Consider the following 25,479-nt stretch of genomic DNA (forward strand, 5'->3'; position numbering starts at 1 on the left):
CAAATAACAGCTTGAGTTTAAAAATGTAACAATACTTAGTAGATACATTATCAAGATCTGGCGACCTTTAGTAATCAAAGCTATTAGGTCTCATCTCTCCCTCCACCGGTCTACATATATTACAGTAATAGCTGTAAAAATATTTGCTTTTTTAGTATTATAAACACTGTCACATTTAAACATTCAATATAAAGCATATACGCTTCAACTATGCAAATTTACAATTTTAATATTTATAAAATATTAATTGCAATCCTTTGAATAAAGAATACATAAAAATGGTATATCTGAACCATAGCAAAAAAATCCTGAAACATCACTAAGTAGACTCTTTTTTTAGTTAAGCACCCATTTTTCGAGTACTAACTTTTCAGCTCGATTTCTTCTTTAATATTCCTCTATAAAAAATATCTCCACTATTTAACTAAATAGTACAAATGGGATTGTTTAACTAAATAATAGAAATATAATTTAATTATGGGGCTTTTACTATCCAGTTAGGATACTGGTCAATTAAGTTATGTATAGTTTAGTGGAAATCACTGCTTCTAAAAATATAATTGGTCATATCAAATTAATTTAATAGTACCTGGTGAAGGAACTCTTCTATTGAACGGTATTTAGGATGTTCAGTAAAAAAGTACCCAAATAGAGGCTGCGTAATAAAATAGCAATTAGTGAATGGAATTTTTTTAAAGTACATAATTGGGGAGTTAAGTACATGTTTTGTAATTAAATAGTATCTTGTTTGGAAGCTGACACACCCACACACACACACACACACATACACACACACACACACACATATATATATATATATATATATATATATATATATATATATATGTGTGGATATGGGTTGACATACTAATCCTTAGAAATTTGCCACATGGGTTAAGGTCTTCTCTGATCAAATATACATCTTGCATCAAATTCCCGATGAAAACAATATTTTGTTTGTAAACAGTGTATAATGTTTTTTGTTTGGAAAAGGCCTTCTATAATTAAGAAAACGTGAAACACGTGGAATTAAATCGGTTAATAATATATTAGATATTTTTGTAATAGAAGAAAAGAATTGCTACAAATGTGCTGAAACCATAAAATATAAATTTCAGATAAAATCTTATGGTAAATTATAAAGAATTGCTACAAATGTGCTGAAACCATAAAATATAAATTTCAGATAAAATCTTATGGTAAATTATAAAGTAGTTGTTGTTTGTTTCAGAAAAACCGAAGGCCTAGAAAATCTAGCAGTTAAACCTATCACCCAGTTTCCTGTCTCACTCGATGATGAGGTAAGTAAATATCTCCTAAGATATACATACTTAAATAATTTAAGTTTTCTTTGACGTTAATTCCTTTGAAACATAACTTCTATATGCACTGTACTTTTTGGTAGATGTATATGAAGAGCAAGAAATACAACTAGCAGTATCGGAGCAAATTCTTGATTAAAAACAAAATACACTTAATTTATAACTATTTTTTTACTGTTCCCAATTTTTCAAATAATGGGATGATTGCAATAATCCCGTCAAGATACGTTATTTTATTATATTAAAAAACTAATTTGTTTTTAACTGCTAATTTTCCAATATCTTGTCATGATGAATTCTTTTTACATTTTAATTCATTGGGGATAGCCCAAGATAATTTTTAACAACTAAAAGTTAGTTTTTTGTATAGCCTACGATCAAACAATCCAATATCTTGTGTGTCTTAAGGTGAAATGTTTCAAATATTTTTTTGTCATGCATCATCTGACCTTTATAACAGTTGTGATGGATGGCCCTATCATAAAGTTAAAAATAAACAACACAGAATTAAATAAATGTCTCAAACACAGCCCAAAACACATTTTGTGTTCTCAAACTCAGTATAACATTTTATTTCTATCTTCTAACCTGTAACTTACCAAATGTGTTGCCTTAAAAATTGTTTTTATTTTGGAAAATGTTTGATAAAACAAAACTTAACAAATCATTTGTGTTTTAAGATAATTCTCATTATTTGGGATTCAAATGGCTGAAATGATGAAAATCATTTAACAGAACGACAACAGTTTATGAAATAAATTTGGTTTATAATAGATCCTTCTAAATATTTTTATTCCTGGAGATTATAAACAGTATTAGTGCAAATAAACAAATGTTTTAATTAATATATTGCTATTCTACTCTTTATTTATCATTTGATAGCGGATACAATTCTGCTTTGTTTGTTTTATTTAGAGTTTAATACAGTTTTGACATATAACCTCAAGTTAAACAATCATGCTGGACTGAGCTTATGTGTGTGACAACAAGTGCCAATTTTATATTGTGTTTATCAAGTTCATTTTAGTGTTTTAGAAAGAAAAGTGTATAAAAGGTGTTTTGGTTAAGTATTTAAATCATTTTGAGATAGTAATTTTTGCTCCATAAGTTTAAATATTAGGGATAAATAATATTGTAAAAAACTCACCTTTACAGTTCACTCAATCACATGTTTTTTTACCGTTGGATTGACTGTGGTTTATTATTTAAAAAGCTTAGGGTTGTGAAAAACACTGCAAGTAGTTAATATTTTATTAAAAACTAACACTCCTTCCAGTGTCTCCAATAAGGGATATTGTTGTATTAACAATCTCTTAGTTTTTATTTTTGACAAGAAGTTATAACCTGCATTTGATAACTGTGGTAGTTTCCTGTTTGAGGACTATTCCATCCCCAACCACAGTACAACCGAACTTTGACATTGTCCATTGATATAAAGCTTTGACTCTTATCTTGTTGACCTTGAAAACTTGACTGAGGTTGTTTAATACACCTGTGTGCTATCTGATAACAAACAAAGTTTGCTAACTTTCAGTCTTATAGTTTAATTAATAAAATACTGTTCAGTGTTTTTGTTAAATTAAAAAGGGTAAATCAATTAAATTGAAATTAAAATTAAATCAAAGTACTAGAACATTTATACATATATTACTATTAATATTATCAATTAATTTCACAATTTTAAGTTGTTATATTGCAGCTGAATAACATATAACATAAAAACTCCCTTGTTTTAAAACCACTTTTCGTACACAATGAAAAAGTCTAAATATCCCTGTGGTGTATGTTTTAAGAATGTTAGCAAGTGTGTGCTCAAGCTGTCCTGTGTAAAGGAAGTTGTAGCAAATGGCACCATTTTAAATGTATTGATATGAGCACTGAAGATTTCCAAAAAATAAATAAACTTCAGTTGGAGTATCTCTGCGAAAAATGTTTGTTGTCCACAGACAACATAGAAAAAAAAGATGAAAATAAAAATAAAAAGGGTTGCATTTTTTTTATAATAAGAATAAAAAAGAAAGACATAGTTTCTAAAAGTAATTTTTTGGAAGATAAAGAAAACTATGGATATTAATGAGGAGTTTAGAAGCATAAAAATCATCACTAATGAAATCAATAAGGAACTGGAAAATGAAGTTAATAATTTACTTATCATTATTAAAACACAAAATGAGGACCCTAAATCAAGTAAATAGGCAAGTAAATGAACTCCAGAGCCATAACACTCAATTAGAGGCTCTAGTTCTAAAAAAAGAAGAAGAAATAGTACTTATAACAAAAAAAATAGCACTACTTGAAAATCAACTAAGAATTACCAATAGTGGCCATAACAGCAGGATGTTAAGGAGTCTTCTGTGGGCAACCATAGATTTGAAATACAAAAATTATACACCTACATCTATCCTCCTAATCATATTGATGCTGCTATGAGTGAACTGCCAAAAACAGGAAACGTTAATAAGGAATTATTATTCTCTACAGTAGTAAGAAGATTAAATAAATAAAACATAACACCTAAATCAACATACACTGAACCAGAAATTTCTTTTTTATCTCCCAACCGCTTTGAGTCACTTAATAATTATAGAGAGTGAAAGCAATAAATTGACAGGTGTTGAAATAGATGAAGAGCAAGCTACTACTATAGATACCACAGTAACAATAAAAAAACCGAAGAAGAAAAATTGTTAATATGTGCTGACAGCCATGGGAAAAATTTATCATGGCATGTAAATAAGAAGCAGAACCTTTATGAAGCAATTGGTTTTGTTAGACCTGGTGGACGATCTGAACAGGTTCTAAATATGGAAACCATTAATAAAGAAAACTTAGGAAACGAAAAGACCTATGTGTAATTATCGGTGGAACTAATGATGTTGCAAGAAATGAAGAAGAAATGAAGGTGATAAATTCATAACTGGAATTGAAAACGTACTGAATGAAAAGAAGAGCCATAATTTTGTTATTGTAGATGTCCCTCACAGATATGATCTATCTGACTGGTCATGTGTGAACAGTGAGGTAAAAAAAGTTAATAGTAACCTTAAACAATTGAGTAAAAAATATAGTAATATTATTCTTGTAGAATCTAGTAAGGCAATGCGACAACATCACACAAGACATGGTATGCATCTCAACACTCATGGGAAAATGTGGCTTTCAGAAACAAAATATGTGAAGCGGTAATAAAATATAATCAGAAAAGAATTGGGGACTCTTCATTCAAACCTCAACAAAACTTATAAGTGATGTGGATGTAATGAATCAGGAAAGACTTGGGAAAACGCGTTCACTTCAGAAAATGGGAAGGACCAGCTTGAACAGTCACAAAACCTTATCTACAGAAGAAGTTGGCCTCAACATCAATAGATATCATAAAATAAAAAATATGTCATGTTATATAAGTAGTAAAAATGTAATAAACAGTACACCACTTAATTTAGTTCACTTAAATATTCAGTCATTAAGAAAAAAAAGTTGGAATGTTAGAAGTAATGTTGAATGAATTTAATTGTATGTTGTCAGTTTAAATGAGCACTGGCTTAAACTCATATGAAAAATTACTTTATGTACCTGAAGGTTTTGTTGTGGCTGACATGTATTGTAGAGAAGAAACCTCATAGAGGTGGGGGCTGTTCCATATTTATTAAGGAAAGCATCGATTTTGAAATACTAAATGTTAATTGTTTTTGTGTTTTAAGTATTTTTGAAGTAGTTGCTATTGTTTTAAAAAGTTACCCACATAGTTTTAGTTAGTGTATATCGTACCCCTCAGTCTGATAATAACTTATTCTTGACAAAATTAGACAATTTTTTAAGTTTTCTTACCAGAAGGTTTATGCCTGAATATGGGACTTAGTTATCACAGGTGACTTCAATGTAAATATTTCAGATAACTCACAAGAGTCTCAAAATTTTCTTAACCTTCTGACATCTTATAATTTATTTTGTTTAAACAAAAATCCTACTAGAGGATTGGCTTGTATTGACAACATCATAACTAATAATGTACATAATGTAAAGTGAATGCAAAGTTTTCAAACCACATATATCAGATCATGATGGCCTTTATTGTCAGATACTTAGGGAGAATATAGAAAGCAAACAGAAAGATGCATCACCTTGTAGTTTTAGAGTGCTATCTGTAAAGGCTATCAATTCTCTTAAATACATATTAAGTGAGACTGACTGGAGCTATTTGCTCTGTGAGCGGAATGTAGAATTGCTATTTACAAATGTGTTAGGTTATCTTAGAAATACCTTTGAGCAATGTTGTCCTATAAAAACTAATAAATTCAAACATAATTAAAACAAAGCAAAACAAATAAGTGGTACAACAATGAGTTGAAAAAAAATTAAAGAAAGAGTAATTGTATGCTAATAACTTATATGTCCAATGTAATAATGATGAGTTGGACACAAAAAAAAACAATTAAAAGAAACTGTATCAGAAGGAAAAAAAAACATTACAGATATAAAATTAATGAGGCTAAAATGTTTACACAATAATGAATTTATTGCAAATTCTAAAAACAAGTGCAAAGCAGCATGGAAGGTAGTTAGAGAAGAATCTGGTGGAAACAGTAGAAATCTTGAGTGTCCAATTAAGTCTAATGATTTTAATGACTACTTCATTAATGCACCAACAGAAATGAACATTAACAAACCTATTGATGTCATGGGAGCAAACATTACTTGTAAATCAATACTTACATAATAATAATTTAATAATGCAAAATAAAACATTTTTCTGGCAAGCAATAACTGAACAACAGGTAAAAAAAGATTGTCAGTAATTTTAGCACATCTAATAGTGAAGACATATATGGGTTATCAAATAGAATAATCAAAGAAATCATTGATTTTATAATTAAGCCTTGGTTTTCTTGTTCAATAGAGCCTTAACTGAAGGTGTGTTCCCAGATGTGTTAAAATTTACAAAGGTAATACCAATCTATAAGAAAGGAAAAAAGTCTGATCCATCAAGTTACAGACCAATATCATTAATCCCCGTAATAAGTAAAGTTTTTGAGGCATGTATTAAAGATCAATTATATAATTTTTTTGTTAATAATAATTTGCTTTGTGTTGAACAGTTTGGTTTTATACCAGGTTTGAATACAATTAAGGCCGTTGAATGTGTTATTAATTATGTTTTGAACGGTTTTGAAGATAAAATATTGACATGTGCTACTCTGATTGACCTGACCAAAGCTTTTGATTGTGTCTCTCATGAAATATTATTGGAAAAATTGCAATGCTATGGTTTGGGGGGTGTGGAACTTGGCTTTAATGACATCCTACTTGTGTAACAGGAAACAAATGGTATATCAAAAATAATGATGGATCTAATTTTCAATTAATTAAATCTGGTGTTCCCCAGGGATCTGTATTGGGACCATTCCTATTTTTAATAGCAATAAATGATTTCCCAGGTAATATACAATGCAAATCGGTATTATATGCAGATGATACTACTTTAGTTTGGAGTGGAAAAAGACATGAGAAAAATTGCAAATAGATCAGAATGTATCAATGAATATTGCAGAGAGCTGGTTTAAAACAAATCATTTAAATATAAATAAAAAAAAGACAGAATCAATTATTTTTTCACTAACTAAATTAACTGAAGCAGAGTCTATTAAACTACTTGGCCTTATACTTAGACAGCAGTTTGAAATGGGATGTACATATAAAATACCTTTGCAAAAAGTTATCTAAAATCATTTATTTACTAAGAAAACAAACTTAAACTGTGTGTTAGTAGTGATATGTTGATCAATGCGGTATTATGCCTTTTTTCACTCTCAGATTGTATATGGCGTTACTTTATGGGGAAATAGTACTTATATGGAACAAGTTTTTAGATGGCAAAAATATGCTATACGGACCATAAAGGACTGGACAATCGTGAATCTTGTTTTCCCATTTTCAAAGAATTAAAAATAATGACACTCCCATGTTTATATATATATTTCTGTCTAATAAAACGTTAAAAAGAAAAATTTGCTGCATAAATATAAAATTAGATCTGATATACATAACTATAACACAAGAAAATAACTATGCCCTAGATTTACTACCTGCTAGACTTACAAAAACAAATAACAGCATATTTTGCATGAAAAATCGATTATTTAACAAAATTGCCTCAATCCGCTCACACTGTCTCTGTTAATAAATTCAAATATTGCTTGAGAAAGTGGTTAAAGGAACAAGTTTTCTACAAGGTTGATGGACTATCTAGCTACTGATTATGGTAAATTTAAGGACATCTTTTACTAATTTTTAATCAAAGCTAAATTCAGATTAGATAGTTAAATGTATGTATTTTAATGAATTTTGATGTAATGTATATAGTCTATTCACTGTTCATTGTTTTAAATTTTATTAGTTTATGTTTTTTTGTGTTTTTAACTGTTGTCTAATTATTTATTCATAAATGTATGTCTTTTAGTCTATTAATAATTTACGTTTTTATTGTTGAAGCTATTACAGTGTAGTTTATATAGTGTTATAAACTATTTATAATGTTTTATATTTGTTTTAATTTTCACTTAAATATAGTGGTTATATAGTATGTCTTTTAATCTATTGATAATCTATGTTTTTAATGTTTAAAAACTATTACAGTGTACTGTATATTAGTGTTGTAGCTATTTTATTATGTTTATTCTACATTTATTTTTCTATATTTATTTAAACCTTCATTTAAATATAGTAGTTACCAACAACTCAACAAGCAATAAAAAGTAAAATTATGTTGTATTGATATTGACGAAATCTATTGCATCACTGTATGATTAATGATGAATAAAATCTTGAATCTTGAATCTTGAATCTTGAATCTTGAATCTTGAATCTTGAATCAATCTTTTAAAGCAGCAAATGTTATAAAAGGTTTTATAAATAAAAAATATAAAATGTTAGTAAAGTTAAATTATTATATTCCTTGAAGATATTTGTAAACAATAAGTATAAACAAATTCAACCACTCATGTATGTAATTAATTAAACATTAATTTTTCTATATTTAAGGCTGTACCAGTCCTGTTCATAATAATACCCCAAGATGAACATTTAAAATCAGTCTGATATTACAATCTGTATTTACTAGTAAGTCCCAGGTATCTAATATAGATATGTAAAATATTCCAATCAGTCTTATTCACAATCATAATTTCCTAGTAAGCCCTGGGGATCTAATATAAATGTGTAAACAACTCAGTCTGATATAACAATCATAACCCTACCTTAACCACAACCTTATGTTATATGCCTAGTAAGTCCAAGGCATATAACATAAATATGTAAAACATTTCAATCAGTCTGTTATCACAATGTTAATTTCCTAGTAAGTCCTAGGGATATAACATAAATATATATCAATTTCCAATCAGTTTGATATCACAACCTTAATTCCCTAGTAAGTCCTAGGGATCTAATATCAGTGTGTAGAAAATTCAGTCTGATATCACAATCCTAATTTCCTAGTAAGTCCGAGGGATCTAATATAAATATGTAAAAAGTGCAATCAGTCTGATATCACAATCTTAATTTCTTAGTGAGTCCCAGGAACCTTAATATAAATGTATAAACATTCCAAAACATTAAGTACCAGTGACAGTGACAAAACAGGTTTAAGAAATACTCCTACCTAAATGTTATGTGAATGATGGTATCCAAAGCCTTGTGTCAGGAGGTCAACCAGTTGCAAGAGGTGTTATTTATTCATGACCTGTGACAAATGTACAGCTTGATCCATTTGGAACCCTCTCAAACTTTTATAGTGACTAAACAGATTCGTTAAAATAAATATTGTGTTGGCCCTAAATACAAAATTGTGTTAAATTGTTACTGATGTTTTTGTACTACTACACAATGTTTAGTAATCGTGTTTCCAAATGTATTTTATTGTTTTTTGGAGTTTTACATCAGAAGTTGCTTAGTGAAAGAATCCATAATACCGGTTAAGGTATCATATACTTATATCAGGTTGACTTCCAGCTAACTTTTTCTTTAATCAGTCAGACCTACTGATAGAAAAACCCAGGACTACAAAATTGTATTGTTTGCCTCTGCAAATTATTTTTTATTCCCTATTTTAGAGAATAAACAAGCCAGAACTAAAAATTGTGCTGTTTGCCATTAGAAATTATTATTTATTCTTTATGAAAATGTTATTTTCATTATACTACTGTGTATTTAATAGCTTTTATACCTGCTTTAAAAGTACAAAACATCTTTTTAGAGGTAGGAAATAAAAATATTCACACTATAGTCAGTAAAAATTGTTTCTGAGCTCCAGCAGAATTAAAATTAAGAGGAAATATCAGTTTCTATTAAATTAACAGTTAATTTAAAGTATTAAAAATTAAAGTCGTATTTGTTATTTTTCAAGTTTTATTCAGTTTAAGTAGCTAATACTTATTCCTTTCTAAACTGTCACAGACTTGACTCCTAAAATTTGGAGTCATGTTTGTCTGCAGAGATTTGTGTAGAAAATTCAGTTGCTCCACTGTGCTTGGAGATTGTGTCTAAAACATCATAGTGCACTCAACTGTGCACTAGTGAGAATACCTCTTCATCTAGATTATACTATATTTTTTAGTCTAGGTGTCTCTGATGTCAAAATGATAATAAAGAGTTCATTTTGAGTTTCTTCAGCACCGACTTTTTTTTATATCTTCAGACGAACATGACTCCATATTGCAGGAGTCAAGTCTGTGACAGCATCAGATTAGAGGATCCAAATATTTGCATTGAATATTCTTTTAGAGAAACCTTGTTCTAAGCACTTACTATATGTGATTTGCCAATGAAAACTTATCCTAATCTCAGATCAAAAAGTATAGATACCTGAGTTTGAAAATGACCATGTGTGATTTGCCAATGAAAGCACATCCTGCTCTAGAATAAAAAAGTATATATGTCCAAGTTTGAAAGTTATCCACTAACTAATAGAGGTATAAAGGGAGTTACATTGACATTTTGCCTAATTCATTCTGCGTTTAGGCATATGAAGCAAATAATTTACAAACAATAACTTCTAGTTTTTATGTTAATAAAAAAGAGTATCGGTTTTTGGATATCGATTTTCAACCAAACTGCAAATTGAAAATCATAACTCAGAAACATGTGGTCTGATCAAGACCAAAGTTGGTTGTATAACAGGGTTGTCCAACTTACAGAGGGTCGAGGGACAAAAATGAAACCTTGAACTTGATTACGGGCCATATAGTTATACTCTAAATTTAAAATAGCAATAAAAGATTATGTATAAAAGAAAATTTTGTAATATAATTTTTATTGATACAAGTGTTCGTTTTAAACAATTAATAAAAATATTCAGATAAAATATTTTTGCAATCAATATTTATATGTAAATGAGAAACAAAATATATATTATTTATTAGTGTGATCACTGTTGGGGATCGGCTACATCCACCAAAAACGAATATCCACCTCTAGTTGTGTTGTAGCTTACTTCTATATTAGTTTTTATAAACTTCATGGATGAGAATATACTTACTGCAAAACCCTTTGATGATGCTTAGCAAATCTGATATTGGTAGAGTTTTCTTGAAGGCTTGAGTTCAAAATGTTAAGACAATTGGTCAAGTCTTTTAGAAAAGTGAATTGAACAAAAAAATTCTGTATCTTCAAACCTATTTTCAGTGGTGTCAGATGGCACATATTTATTAAGGAATGCAGGGATATCTTTTCTTATAGCAAAACATTCTTTCATGCACTGTCCTGCTCTTAACCACCTTAAATTATTGTATAATAGCAAGTCTCCATGCTCAGCCTCATTTCTTCTAAAAACTGTTAAAGTTTTCTGTGTAAAATGGCTCGGTTTCTACTTCTTATCAGATTTATAATTTTAATCACAAGTTTCAAAACTTGATCCTGCTTAAAATATTTTCCACATAAAGCTTCCGTATTGTCAGAGAGGTTACTCCATTCTCCCTAAGCAATCCTACTAATCCAGACTTTACCTGCTGCTGCCCCATCTGTAACAATAGCCGAACAATTCTCAAACTCTATCAACTTCCTTCTTTAAAGCCTCATAAATGTCTTTTCCTTATCTTGTTCTATGGAGAGAACACGAATCAAATAGTTCCTCCTTACTAGAGAGGTCTTCAAAGTAAGTAATGTAGTATATACAAATATCAAGAGCTGACTGACATCTGTTTGATCATTACAAAGAGAAAAATATTATCTTTTTTAAACTGGTCAAGCAAAGATGTTTCTACTAACTCACCCATTTCATCAATCCTTCTTTGTATGGTTTGATGTGAAAGTGGCGTTGATTCAAATTTTTAAGCTATTTTAGAATCCTTAAAAGCTTTTGTCATTTGAGTAGAAAGTTTTGTAATACCGTTTCATTGCTCTGGCCAGCTCAAGAGATACACATAACATGCAGACAAAGAATGAGTTTGGGAATGCAATATTTTACCAAACATTTCAGTTTGGTGTTTCAGCTTCTTATTTAAATATGCAACTAAAGTACTCTGACTTTTATCTGTATATGTAGCATATTTATATTTTCATGCGTTGATGAGTATTGTTTTGTCACATTACCTAGGTCACTAAAATAACTTGCTTGCACACCAAAAACACTGCAGTTTTCCATTATTGTTAACTTGTGTTAACAAATGCGTAATCATTTCCACAGTTTTGTAAACCACTGCTTAAACATTACATTTTAATACAGATTTAATTAAACAAGTTTTGGTTAATTTACCGTGACCGGCATCTGCATGTTTGAACGCACAAACCAACAGACTTCTGAAGCAATACCACCCTGGGCTGTCTAGTGGTTTACACGTTCAAACGAGTAGGTGCCAGCCATGGTGAGTGAACATAACCTGCTCAATTACACTGATGTGAAAAATTAAACATTTTAAATAGTGGTTTATAAAATTAAAGATTATGATTTTTTATTATGATTTTTAATAGCTCCATAAGCTGCATAATGTGCTCCGTAATGCAGAATTTTTTGGCCGCCTGGTCAAGAATAATAGTTAAGATTATATTTAGTAACAACTTTTTAAATATAATTCTAAAATAAATACCCAAACGCAGTAAAAGCCTGTAGCTACCTCGTATAGAAATTTTTACCGCAAGTTTCAAAGTTGCATTTAGGTTGAAATTTTCCAAATATCCGGTACCCTTTTTCATTGTTATCGACATAAAAACTACAAATTACTGTTTGTAAATAATGTGCTTTGTGTGTATAAAGACAGAGATAGACAAGATAAATATTAATGTAACTCTCGTTATTATAGCCTTACTACCTAGTTTGTGGTTAATTTTCAAACCAGGGTATCTATATTTTTTGATCCAAGAATAGGCAATGTGTGGGGAAACACATCTGAAACAGTGGTTTGCCAGTTTAATATCAAATGAACTTTTGTAGAATGAAATATGTTTTGTGATTATTCTCAATTTAAGAACTGTGCTGAGAATTTGGTTATGTTTCAGACGCCCGAACAGAGGTACGCCAACTTCAAGGGTCTGCGAACTGTTGCAATCAAGAAGGTAAGCTGAGTCTAGCAACTGCGACTTCACATTGATTGTCTGTACTTTCTCATTGATTATATTCGAATATCAGTAGACTGTAGTTTGGGTTTTGGGATCAAACTGTTCAAACAGTACTGTAAAATTTATTGTTTGTTTTGGCAGTAATCCGTTCATGTTTTGTTGGTTGTTTCCCTGGCTTAATAATAATTGCCTTATAAATAATTGTTGACACAATGAATTTTAAGTTTGTCAATAAATTTTAAGTTTGTCTGTAGCTGTCTGGAAATTCTTTTGCCTCCCGAGTTCTCTTTAATTTTAAATAGATATAGTTGTAGTTTTTGTCAGACTTATTAGATTGTTTTGAGTAATTTTTTTATTATTTGGTGGCCAGTGATAGTTAAATGATTTTTAATCATAAAATCAATGGATTTGTTGTAGTTTTCATTTTTTTACTGGCTTTAAATTTTTGTTGTTTGATTTATTCTCGGTCAAATATCTTTTCTTTATATTTTAAACTATATTTAATTTAAAGTTTTGAAATTTAATTTACTATTTCATAACGTGTTTGATTTGAGGTCTTAGATAAACTAAATTTAAGCCATTTTATGAACTCTAAAAGACTTAGGCTTAAATAACAATTCAAATGTAATTCATTTAGTAGGTTTTAAATAGATTATTTTTTAAATTGTTTTGAAAAGATTGAATGCAAGTTAGTTTTAAATTACGATTTTACTTTATACTTGCATGGTTTTAACAAATAAGAAATAAAGCTACAAAGCATGATGTTACTGACAAATAATACACGTGAGAATTGAATTAGAGATGAACCAAAGTAAAGCTGTAATAACAGAGTAAAATAAAAGATAAGCTTTTTGCAGCCCGAACGTCACTAGTGGAAGTGACACTGTTGAGTTTGAATGAAAAAATATTCTGAAGATCAAAGACAGATTTCAGCTGTAAAGGCCACATGAAATGCTGTACAATCCCTTTAGAAACAACTGCAATGATCTAGACAATGTGCGAGAGGATTGCAGAGAAACTGTCTTTTCCAGTTGTCATTTTGTCATTGTATCCCAGTACTAACTGCTAACATAGAGCTTTAATATTTACAATACTTAAAAATTCATTTATAAGATAGGGATGTAGATAGTGAGTTACACCATTCAATTTAACAATGTAATAAAACCACTTATTTTTTTCGTTTGTTGAGTTATTTGAAATACAAATAAGATTCTACTTTAAAGGTGTGAGTAGATTTCCGTGATTATAATTTTAACATTATTTACTGTAAACCCAGAAACACCAGTAAAATGTACACGTATCATATAACAGCATTAAACTATATAAAATTATTTATTATAATTAAATCATGTCCCAGACGTCATTGGAAAAATGTTATTGGATTAATAAATAGATTTTCTTATGATTTGTAGAGGTTTCTGTTAGTTTATGGGCATAGATGGTCTTTGCCTAATTAAAATTCATAACCGGTATCTACACTAGAAAGTGGCTCAATTTTTTTATGACCGTAGTGAAACTCGTATGTTGATAACAGTACGTGAACGTTTATGTGAAGCAATCATTGTTTTAGTACTAATTCAGAGAATGGTTGACTTCAATATTCATCAGTAAACTTGAAATCTGTGTTATGAACATTATGAGCACTCATATTTATATTCAAATCAAAGAGCTTATATCAGTTTCTTTGAAGGGAAAGCATAAGGAATTAAATATTAATTTTTAGTTAAAAAATGTAGATTCAAAATCAGTACCCTGAAACCAATTAAATATATACAATTTGATTTTTATATTATTGTCTTTTTTGTAGAGGAAAGGAAATTGATACAAACTGAAATATAAGTGGCCTTAACTATGAGATAATAGCTACATCAGAGATGTGTTATTTTACATTTCGTTTTTACAAGTCTCTATAGCTGACGATTTAAGGAATTTTAGTCATTTTCCCTATATGTTTATCACATTATCTTATAAAAAAAGTTTTTTTTCTCTCTGAAAATGTCCATTTAAGTGTACATTTGATAGTAGAAATTGTGGTATTTTAAATAATATAACTCAGACATACTTTAGCAAAATTTGAATAATTATTGTAGATTCATTAGACCCTAGTAATGTACTCTTAGAATAGTGTAAATAGTAGTCTGAAATAGTAATGGTGTTCGCGTATGTCAATAAAAAAGAAGTAGAAAATGTTCTACGTCATTGTTAGGAGGTGGTTATAAAAATTGTTTTTGTTCTGAAAGTATTGCTTATTCATTTGTTATGGGGTTATTGTATTAAGCTAAAATAACATTCTAATAGCATGTTGTAACTGGGGTGTTAAGAAAAATCAGTGCAAAACATAATTGCCAACCCATTTATTCTTGCAATCAAGCAGCTTGTTCCATCTGTTCGAATTAGACATGAACTAAATGTAGGCACTTATCAGTTGTTTACATTCTTAGAAGACAGTGTTACAGAGTGTTTATGGTAGAAAGATGTTTTACACTATTTTGTACTGGTATAAGCAACAGAACTGCCATGCCATGTAAAATCCACCATTAACAGGTTTCAAGTGACCTTAATTGCTTTTCAATATCTATGTTAGTATTTTGGAAGTACAATGAATTTAGATGGTAACAATAAATTTCATGATAAAGAAACCAAATGTTTGGACTTAGTATGTCAAAAAAAAATATTTCAACAAGTTGTACTTGACTTGTAAATGGCTTGAAATGTTTTATTTCTCACTGTGTGTGTGATTTTTCATATAAGAACCAAACAAGTATCTACTCTAAAATATCCCTGATAAACTGTGTTAGAGTTCCAAGATTGCATTACTCCTGGAAAGATTAATACTATCAATTTTTACCACAGTTACTTGCAGACACATTTGTAGCGTTTTATAAGATATTAAATTGGTAAAGATTAAACAATTAACAGAAGAAAAAAGTCATGGTTTATTCAAAGAAATATGGATATCTATATAGTTACATCTCAGTATCTAGCAAATGTGAAACCTTTTTTTTTGATACCGTAAATGTTTCTTTAATTTAACGTATTAATGCTAGTAAAAATGGCAGTAAGTGCACAATATAACTTCAAAAACAAATTAAATTTCAGTTTAATTTAGAAGTCAGTTATTTGAATCAGAACAAATGGCAGTGTAAACAAAAAAGTCTCAAAGAAAAACAGTTATCTCAACAACACCAATCATCTAATTAAGCTTGAACGTGTTTTAAAACTAATTAGCTTGAAACCATTTGCTTTGCCTCCACTCTCGCTGTGACATAGAACTGTGTTGTATACTCTAAGGGCGGAGGACCCTGTGTACATGCTTTCTCATCACTCACTGTTCACTCAGTATTAAAGTGAATTACTGACGTTCTTTACAGAATTTTAGTTATATTCAATTACATAATACTCAATGAATTAAATTCTTGTTTACTATCTGTACCCAGCACCAACAATATCCGTAACTATAATTATATATGTTTTGCAATGATTATAAACGTATTGTCCCTACCTAACATAGTTCAAAGTAATGAATCTATTATGTAAATTCTCTCAGTTCTTTAATTCTGTTACTAAGTGGTTATAAACACATAAAAATAAGTGTATTTAAAATGTTATTAATCAGTTTGGACAATTACACAATTAATCAGTAGTTGTTTCACCATTCACAATCTTTATGTTGGAACTTTGAGTTTTAAATCACTCCTTAACTCAGTATATGCATAAATAATTAATTGTATCCTTGCCAGTACATCTTCTCCTATATTGCTAACAATTATTGCAACTAATTCGCAAGCCTTAAGGAAAACTTACAAAAACTATTCTAACCATGGTTAACATGTATTTTTACACATAATTTGGTATAGTGTTAGCAGATAATTTATTGTATTTCCTGTTATTTTTTATTATTTTTTTAGTAATGAAAGTATAAAAATGGAGTAAAAAATAAAAATTCGTACAAATATGCTCTATGTTACCAAATTTCCACAGAAAGAAATTTATTTTTGTTATTAACTTACAATATACTAAATTAGATACACTATGTATGTATTATTATGGATTTAAAATACATATTTTACTACTTATTTATATATTCTGCATATTAATAAGTTGCTTGGATTTTCTTTTCAACTACTAAATGACATTCTCTAAATATCTCAAGTGTTTCAAATGGTAAAAAAGGAAATAGAATCAATATCTAAATCAGTAATTTATTTCATCATCATCATCACATCACATATTGACATAGCTCAAATGTGGCAAAATTTACAAATTTTCTTATTTAATGTAATGATTGTTTTAAAGTCAGTTTAATGATAGGTTTCTTGTCATTTAAGCAATAAATTTTGTAGACTACATTTGATATTTTATGAATGTTAAATATAGAATTAGAGATTGTCTTACCTGCTTATAATGAAAATTTTATGGATAGGGTATTTTTGGTTGATAGCAATACCTGGGAGATGTTTACACTAATTTTTAGCCATACAGAATTTTTTACACTCTGTTGATTTGAATCATGCAAGTGTTTTTTTTTTAAGGAAATCCTCTTCTTATCAAAATTTTTTTTCATATTCACATAGATATTTTAATCTAAAGAGTAGGGGAGATTGTTGTCATGTTGGAAACTTGTTTTTCTGTATTTTGTGGCCACGACTTTAAAAGAATGAAAAGATTTGTCTTTTTGATGGACTTCAAGTTACATGTCAGTATTCATGGAAACTTATTGCAATTTTTTTATTTAATTCACTAATGATGCATTATGCTTTGATAATTTTATTATTTTCCTATTTGTCAAAGAGAATTATTCTGTGGACATTCCCCCAAACACATTATATGTAACTTTCTTACCTGGAGAAACTATTCTTTTTTATGTACTCTTCTCTGACAACATAATGTAGGGACTAGTTTTTTTTCTGATTTCATGTGAGTAGTAGCAGAACCAGGTCAAAGCTATACACAGTAAAATTCCACTGTATCCCACTGAAATGTTTAAGCTTCTTATTATGTTGGAAATAACTTTACTTGAGTAATTTACACACAGACTAAATGATCAATAATTGAAGAAAATTTGTGATAGTTTGTGCAAGAATAACTACAAACTCAAAAATAACCTAAAAATTGTGTCATAAATTGTGGCACCCATCTCTTTGGTTTTGCAGGGAAACATAAAACAGTCTTTTTTCAATTTTAATGCCAGAAGTAGTTTTATACAATTTAATGCAATACATAACTTGCATATGATACCACTGTATAGCTAGGCATGATTCATTGTACCATTTGGGATGGTAATTTTTTTACTATAAGATCGTGTTATTTAGAAATTTTGAAAGTACCTGATATGTTAATGTCTCACTAATTATGTGACTAGTTTTCAAGGTTCTAGGTAAAGGTATTTTACTTCCTTTCTTATTATTTTAAATTTGTTTGTTCTAGTTTTTTAACCTATCAATTATGCTTGGTTAGAAGATCATAAGTTTGAGCAGTATATATATATATATATATATATATATATATATATATATATATATATATATATATATATATATATAAATGAAATGCTGTTTGTATTAAGCGTATTACTTGATAAAAACTGAATTGATATGGATATTTTTATTTTTATTCATCCAAACTAGGATTTAATACATATAGATTCCGGAGTTCTCACAATAACGAGAAATTCCAAGTGACAGTAGGGTCAGTGCTAAAAACAGGAATAAAAATAAGTATTATCTAACTTTTAATATAGATGATGCCACTGACAAATTTAAACCTATCAGTGTATTCTGCATATTATGTAACATTGCTATAAAATAAAATGTAATGAACAATACGTGAATATATGCACGTAACGTATTTGAAATTGGGTCCTTTTGACATTGTGGCTCGGAATATTTACAGTAGGCGTAGCTGAAGAAATAAAATCAGAGGGAATAGGCACTAACATGACTCAGTGAGCCATTCATTTTGTGATTACAATTTGTTGAAATAAGAAAACATAGCGATCCATTATCCTTTCAAATGTAATCACAAAGCAATGCGCTGAACACAAAGTGCAATATTTTGAGGGCCGACAAAAACATCGAGAGATGAGGATTTTTTGTCACTGATGAGTGATAAGACATTGATTAGATGAAATTGGTATAACTCCTAGACTAGACCATGAAAATAGGATAATTTAGAAAACAGTAATTGCAAAGCAATATCGTATTGTATTTGGTTTTCAATATCCAAGAGCGAAAACTGATGTTACAAATAAGGACATTGAGCCAGATGGTCTGCGAAGCAGAGTATATGTGTTCTTAAGTACACAGAATAGTTTCTAGCAACTCATATGTTGATACAGTTCTACGTTGAAAGTTTCTTTTAACATAACAGGTATAGCCAACTAACTTTCTACGTGATTATGCGTAAATTATAATTGACTGCAATAGGTGTTAATTGTTTTCAGTATCTTTGATTAGCTGCACACTAGGACAGGATAGACAGAAATGTAGTGTCTGTAGCATTGAACTGTCAAGGAGTGTTTAAAATGAAAAGAGAAAATTTTAAACCAGATGTTATCTTTATTATTCTGCAGAAAGTTTACAATTAGGAAGTGGTGTACTTTAGATTTATAATCCACTTTCAACTAATCACGTATTCCAAACAGATTTTATAAGTAATAAATGAAAGGTTACATTAGTAGTCAGCATTACGCAAGCAACTTCTGTCCATAAATTAATAAAATTATGTCTGTCAGTTTGTCTGTCTGTATATCTGAAGAATAGCTTGAACTAAAATGTTCAAATTTAGAGTGCATATTCATGTGTATGTTTACTGTAGATACACTGTTAGTGTTTTTAAAGGTTCTTACATCTCAGAATGACAGTCCATATAGACTTCATGTAAAGTTTTAAATTTTACCTTAGATTAATTTTGTTCCTTATTTTGAAAATCTTTGTGTAATTGTTAAATATCTAAAATAAAATTAATTCAGCGTAACAAAAAGAAGGCTGTCACTATAAATGTGTTTTGTTTACATGTGGATGCACAGACATTTACGAATAGAAAAATATACCTCCCATCCCAGTCTAGGCAACACTTAACATCATTCCAAGTAGTTTCAAAAATGGATCACACATTGATTTTGTGTTTGCAAACAATATCACAAGTACAGTCTATGGCAGATCTGAGGTTTATAGATTCAGAACAGAATCGGTAGGAAGTGGATAAGACTGTGGTTAGAGTGGAGATATTGCGTACCAAGATTACAACACTTGACCACACAGCTGGCTAGGTTCTGTGGAGTTGGAACTAACTTACCGGTGCCACTGTCATAGTGCTATTCATGTTTCATAAATGTCGCTTGAACACGTAAGTATACAATTTTCAAACTCCTTTGAATCACAGTTTTGCCTAAGAAATCACTTTTGGATTCAATCACACATTATTGTGTTTTTAATATTTTTTTATTTATTTAAGAAGGCATTACGTGTCTGATACATAGTGAGTTATCCAGAGAAATCGGTTATTAATTAAATTGGCTGCGTATGATACGTATGTTTATAATATGCTTTTATTATTCAAATGTGTGTTGTTGTTGTTTACTGTTTATTCAGATATAATAATGAAAATGTTCAAAACATGAGTAGATTTCTCTAATTTACAACCATTGTCTTCGATATAATGCTGTCTAAAAATAGCTGTACTTTACCATGTAGCATTCTTTATAACACCAATATTTATAAGGCTTGATTTTAAAAGTACATTATAAATACCCCACTTACAAACAGAGATTAAATGAATTTAGGTGTATGAATGAACTATTTTTATTAAATACAATTTTTCATATTTAAGGACATTTAATTTGTTAATCAACTATGCTGTTAAAAAAATAGTCGACAACAATAACCTTTCTTCATAATCATCGTGAAGTCCACATGTATAATTCACTAAAACAAATAAAGCCTAAGCTATAGTATAGGTTTTCGAGTTTTTATAGAAGGTGGACAGAAGCAACCGTTCATTAGAAACCTTTTAAAATTAATTGTCTACCGCCCAATACACAAAATATAGCTTAACAATGGGTAACATACCCTTAATTCCCATTAGTGTAGAGTCCAAAAATATTTTTCGCTATTTAAAATATAATGCCAATTATTTCTAATACTACAGGTATTCAAAGAAGTTTAGAAGCTAGGAAGACATTTTATCAACTGGCATTCAAGTGTTACTTATGCAGCCAAAGCAGCACTGAAATCCAGCTTACGATACATTCCACTATTAATTCATGTTGTCGTTAAAAATCCATAAACGTTACTTCCATTTTCACTTGTACATTTACAAATGAAACAAAGCTAACAAAAATGAAATGGGGGACAAATTTCTAATATTAATGTTTTAATTATCAGACTGTTTATTTCACATTGTGATGAACATTATAGTTGGCTGTATTATAAAACAGGCATTTTGTTTTTTTATTCTAAAAATTTATATGCCTTTATATATATATATATATATATATATATATATATATATATATATATATATATATATATAAAGGAGAGACCGATCCCCTTTTAAGCCTTATTCTGTCCATCCTCATGGGCCAGTGGCCTGTGCGAGGATCTTATCAAACAGAATAAGGGGGAGAGTCGATACAGTACAAGATCGATGGTACTGATAAAAAGTGCAACGGTCACAGACAGGATTTGAACCAGTGCTATCTCTAACTCAGACCCAAAATCCAACGACAGACCGCTCAGGACTTAGACCGCTCGGCCATCGGCACTCCCAAATTCATAGCAGTTTAATTAAATATATACAGATTCACTTATAAACTGTTAAGAAAAGGTACCATAACCAGCCTTTTACTTCTCCCCCAATAAAAATCATAAAGTTATTTATTTCATTCTGTTTTATTAAACCATTAGATTGTAGAACAAACAGAAATATTACCCACCATGCAGTAAAACTATTTCAGAAAAAGAAATGAAAATGAGGGGATGAAGAGTAAATGTGGTAGTTCAAAGAATATACATGCTTCTCGGTGTTAATTAAAAATAAAAAGGAGAAAGATTATAGAATTGTAGGACGGGTAAGAATGAACAGATTGTATACAAAAATTGTTTATTGACAAAGTAACCCGTACATAGTAATATCAATTTGATGAAAAGTTAGCCTTTCATCCATTATAAAAGACCTTAAATTAAGCTACAGCACACTACAAGTTGGTAAAAGGGAGAGGGATGATGTGGTTGACATGGTTTATAAACCATGTCAACCACATCTTTTCTTTACTTCCTAAAGCAGTTAACAAGCAGTTTGTATAATGGTTACGGTTTAATCAAAGTACCATTATGTAAATCATACATCTAGCAATGAACTTTGAGCTTCTTCATGAATAAAATTCATTAACAATGGATAAACGAAGAAGTAGCACCAGAATTAAAGTAGGTACTTTAGTTTGGTTGCAAATATATATACACTACAGGTAGTGCATTGCAAATATTCATTGATGGAGATAATAATTCCATAAGACTGTATGTTTTTAGCAGTTAGAGATGTAAGGTATAACAAAGAAAATAATGATTTTCAGTCTTAAACTTAATTTAAAACAGTTGATTTTAAAGCAATTGTGGTGTTTGAGTTGTCAAACACGTTTGCCATAAAATGATTCCATATACTAATCTATTTTTTTGGAATTAATTACCCTTCTACAAATGCATTGTGTCCTTTGCTAAAATAGCATGCTGCATTTGTTCAATTTCAGATTTGACGCTAGCTTTTTTATTATATTTTAGTTTTCTCTTTTTATGTTTTAGCATTGTGCAATGTTTATTCTAGAGATTTTATCCCTGAATTACTTTGATTGTCGTAAATGACAAACAAATGCAATTTCTCATGTATATTATACGTTTTAAATTTTATCCTCATCTAAAACTTGACCTTTCCAACATCATTTGAGTACTCAGCCATATTTTAATTCCTTTAATGTTGATATTTTTTAATATATTACAGTATTTTTTTTTAGTTGTCAACGTTATATATGTAATATACTACAGTATTTTTAGAAACAACGACAGAATTGATGTTTTATTTTCCAATTGATAAATATAATACCTCTAGGAAAACAGTGAAACTTAATCACGACAGATAAATTAAACTAATTTGAAATTGATTAGGATTTTACAATAGTGAAACCACAGGTCAAGGCAAAACAACTGGGCTCTAAGACTGCAAATTCTTATAATTCCGTTAATACTGACTAACCTAGATACAATTTTTTGAATTAAATAATGTATTATTCGTGTAAGAATAAATTTAAAAAATTCATTGGTGAATATTTACATACATCCTTTATAATTGGGATTCCCTTCCATAAATATTAATAATTTGTATTTTTTTTGACAAAATATAACTGTACAATAAACCTATGCTTAATTTTTAAGTCTCTACTAAATTTTCAGTTCAGTTTTAATGTTTTATTTAGTTGTTGCTTCAACAGAATTTGTTTCATATAAGGTTCAATGAAATAGGCTACAGAGTTGTTTAAAATAAATGTTTTCAAATGAGGTTCTATAGCCATTTCTTAAACGAAACATGAACATAGCAAGAACTCGTGACTGCAATAAATGCAATTCTGCAAGCAGACTGAAGACTACACCCAAGGTGACTTATCTCATACATTCACACATGCACCACTGCATCTTCAAACAAAATTGTAGTGTAAAATACATATAGTGTATGGACGTGGTATAGTGGAATATTTCTTACACTAAAATAGTGATTGTCACATTTCCTTTATTTGTGTCCATCAAAATTTTAATTTATTTGGTGTTTCAAATGTACCAATCTAAATATTTGTGGTGGTTTAAAACTGTTATATTTATCCCCTTTTAGTGTAAAACCTATACTCTTGGTCCTTTGTTCTCATGTTGTAACCCTAACACAATTACTTTTGTTGTATATTTGGTAGCCTTGTATTATACCTTGTCCTCATTGTAACCTGTTAACTGCACTTTATTCATCAAGACAAACTAATCCGTTCATGACACTTTTTTTTCGTGGACTATTAAAAACTAGCTGTTTACTGAGTGTTGTTTCATGTCCAACATATTTCTGGAAAAAAATATTTAAACACCAGTTTATATTATATTTAATCAAATGTGTATAGAGTATAACGTCAAAAAGTTATGTGGGTGAATATATGGTATAATCAAGAATATAACAAACAGAATAAAAACATTTGTTTTTGAACAGATAAACCAGACAAGTTAAAGTATTGACTCATCCACTAAACTACCCACATGAGGTAATGAATTGTATATTGATGAAAGTTCTTCATTGAACTACTTTTTGCAATAGAAATTAAAAACATGTTTAAATGCTACATAAATAATATGCCAGTTAATTTCATATTGAAAACAAACTATTAGTATGCAAAATATTTCAAATGTGTATGTATTTAATTATTTTTATTGAAAGAAAAAGTATTTTAATCATGTTAAAAGAATATTATGAAATATGTTATTTATAATTAATTCAGATGTACTTAAAAACTATTATTTTCAAAAAAATATAGTTTTTAAAATTTATAATAATTTATTTTTATTGAAACCAGGAAATTATATAACAATTAAATTACATAACTTGTTGACCAATAATACTGTAAACTCTATGAATATGGCTAGTATAATACAGTCCCTGTGTACCGTAGTTGTGTAGTGAATGGTAGCAGGTACCGTAGTGTAGCACCACCCCTAGTGTAGTTAACATGTTTGTGTGTCCCACAGCCCTGCAGTAACGACAGCAGCGTGGTTGCCTCCTCCCCCACACAGCAGGTAACACACACCATCACGTCTTAGCATGTGCATGCCACCGACTGACACCACCCCGCACCACCACAAGGTTCCGCTCTAGTTCCCTTCCTCTTTCCTCCTCTCATTGACCGCATGCTACCATCACAGTTGCTGATGATCGGTTCTTACCCGTCTGCGTAAGTGAATGATTGTCATCGACTGTTTTAGGATGTTCCTTTGATCTTTTACTTGTATATGCAATGGAAACGTAAGTAATTGTTTCAAACTTTAAAAACTATTCGGTGTTAGTTGGTACATTTTGAAAAAGGTTTTTTTAATCAGACAGTTTAAACTGTGAGGGTTGGCTGATAAGTACCTGCAACACATTTGGCATTATCTTAAAATAGTTAATTTTTTAAATCATTGTTGATTGAGAGCAGACTTTATTGAAATAATCTTGAGTTGTGTTCCAAAATAACAGTGTGATGTTACTTGCTTATTAATAGTTTCATAACTTTATAATATTTGCAGAAGGAATATAAAGTTTATAGACTCAGATTAGATGTATTTCTCCCAGTTTTGTTTGCTTTGTAACCTTACAATAATTAGTACATATGCATATTTTGATAATCAGTTAACCCAATATATATTTACAAATTTTCATTTTTGCCTATATTGTAAAGTATCCTGAGTTCTAAAATAAATTTACTGATCAGCCAACAATCAAACTACATAAATGAAATTTATATACAGAAATAGAAAAATTAATGTTAATGTTTTATAAAAAATCTGTTTTATTTGTCTCTTGTATATGTGTTGATATATTAGAGAGTGTG

At 29.4% G+C, this 25,479-nt stretch overlaps 1 protein-coding gene across 5 annotated transcripts in view; it reads left to right on the plus strand.

The window, feature by feature from the left end:
• Positions 1–25,479, plus strand: part of LOC124355100 (multiple PDZ domain protein-like) — a 250,063-nt gene that overhangs the window by 167,815 nt on the left and 56,769 nt on the right. For 4 of the 5 annotated variants that reach the window (XM_046806048.1, XM_046806047.1, XM_046806045.1 and 1 more), the window contains exons 4-6: positions 1,232–1,301; positions 12,810–12,866; positions 24,638–24,685. In XM_046806048.1, the coding sequence (XP_046662004.1) occupies positions 1,232–1,301; positions 12,810–12,866; positions 24,638–24,685 (175 nt within the window). The remainder of the gene's footprint in view (positions 1–1,231; positions 1,302–12,809; positions 12,867–24,637; positions 24,686–25,479) is intronic. The other variant, XM_046806046.1, reaches the window with a different exon arrangement.

This window comes from Homalodisca vitripennis, chromosome 2, assembly GCF_021130785.1.
Source record: "Homalodisca vitripennis isolate AUS2020 chromosome 2, UT_GWSS_2.1, whole genome shotgun sequence".
In the NCBI taxonomy this organism is placed as follows: Eukaryota; Metazoa; Arthropoda; class Insecta; order Hemiptera; family Cicadellidae; genus Homalodisca; species Homalodisca vitripennis.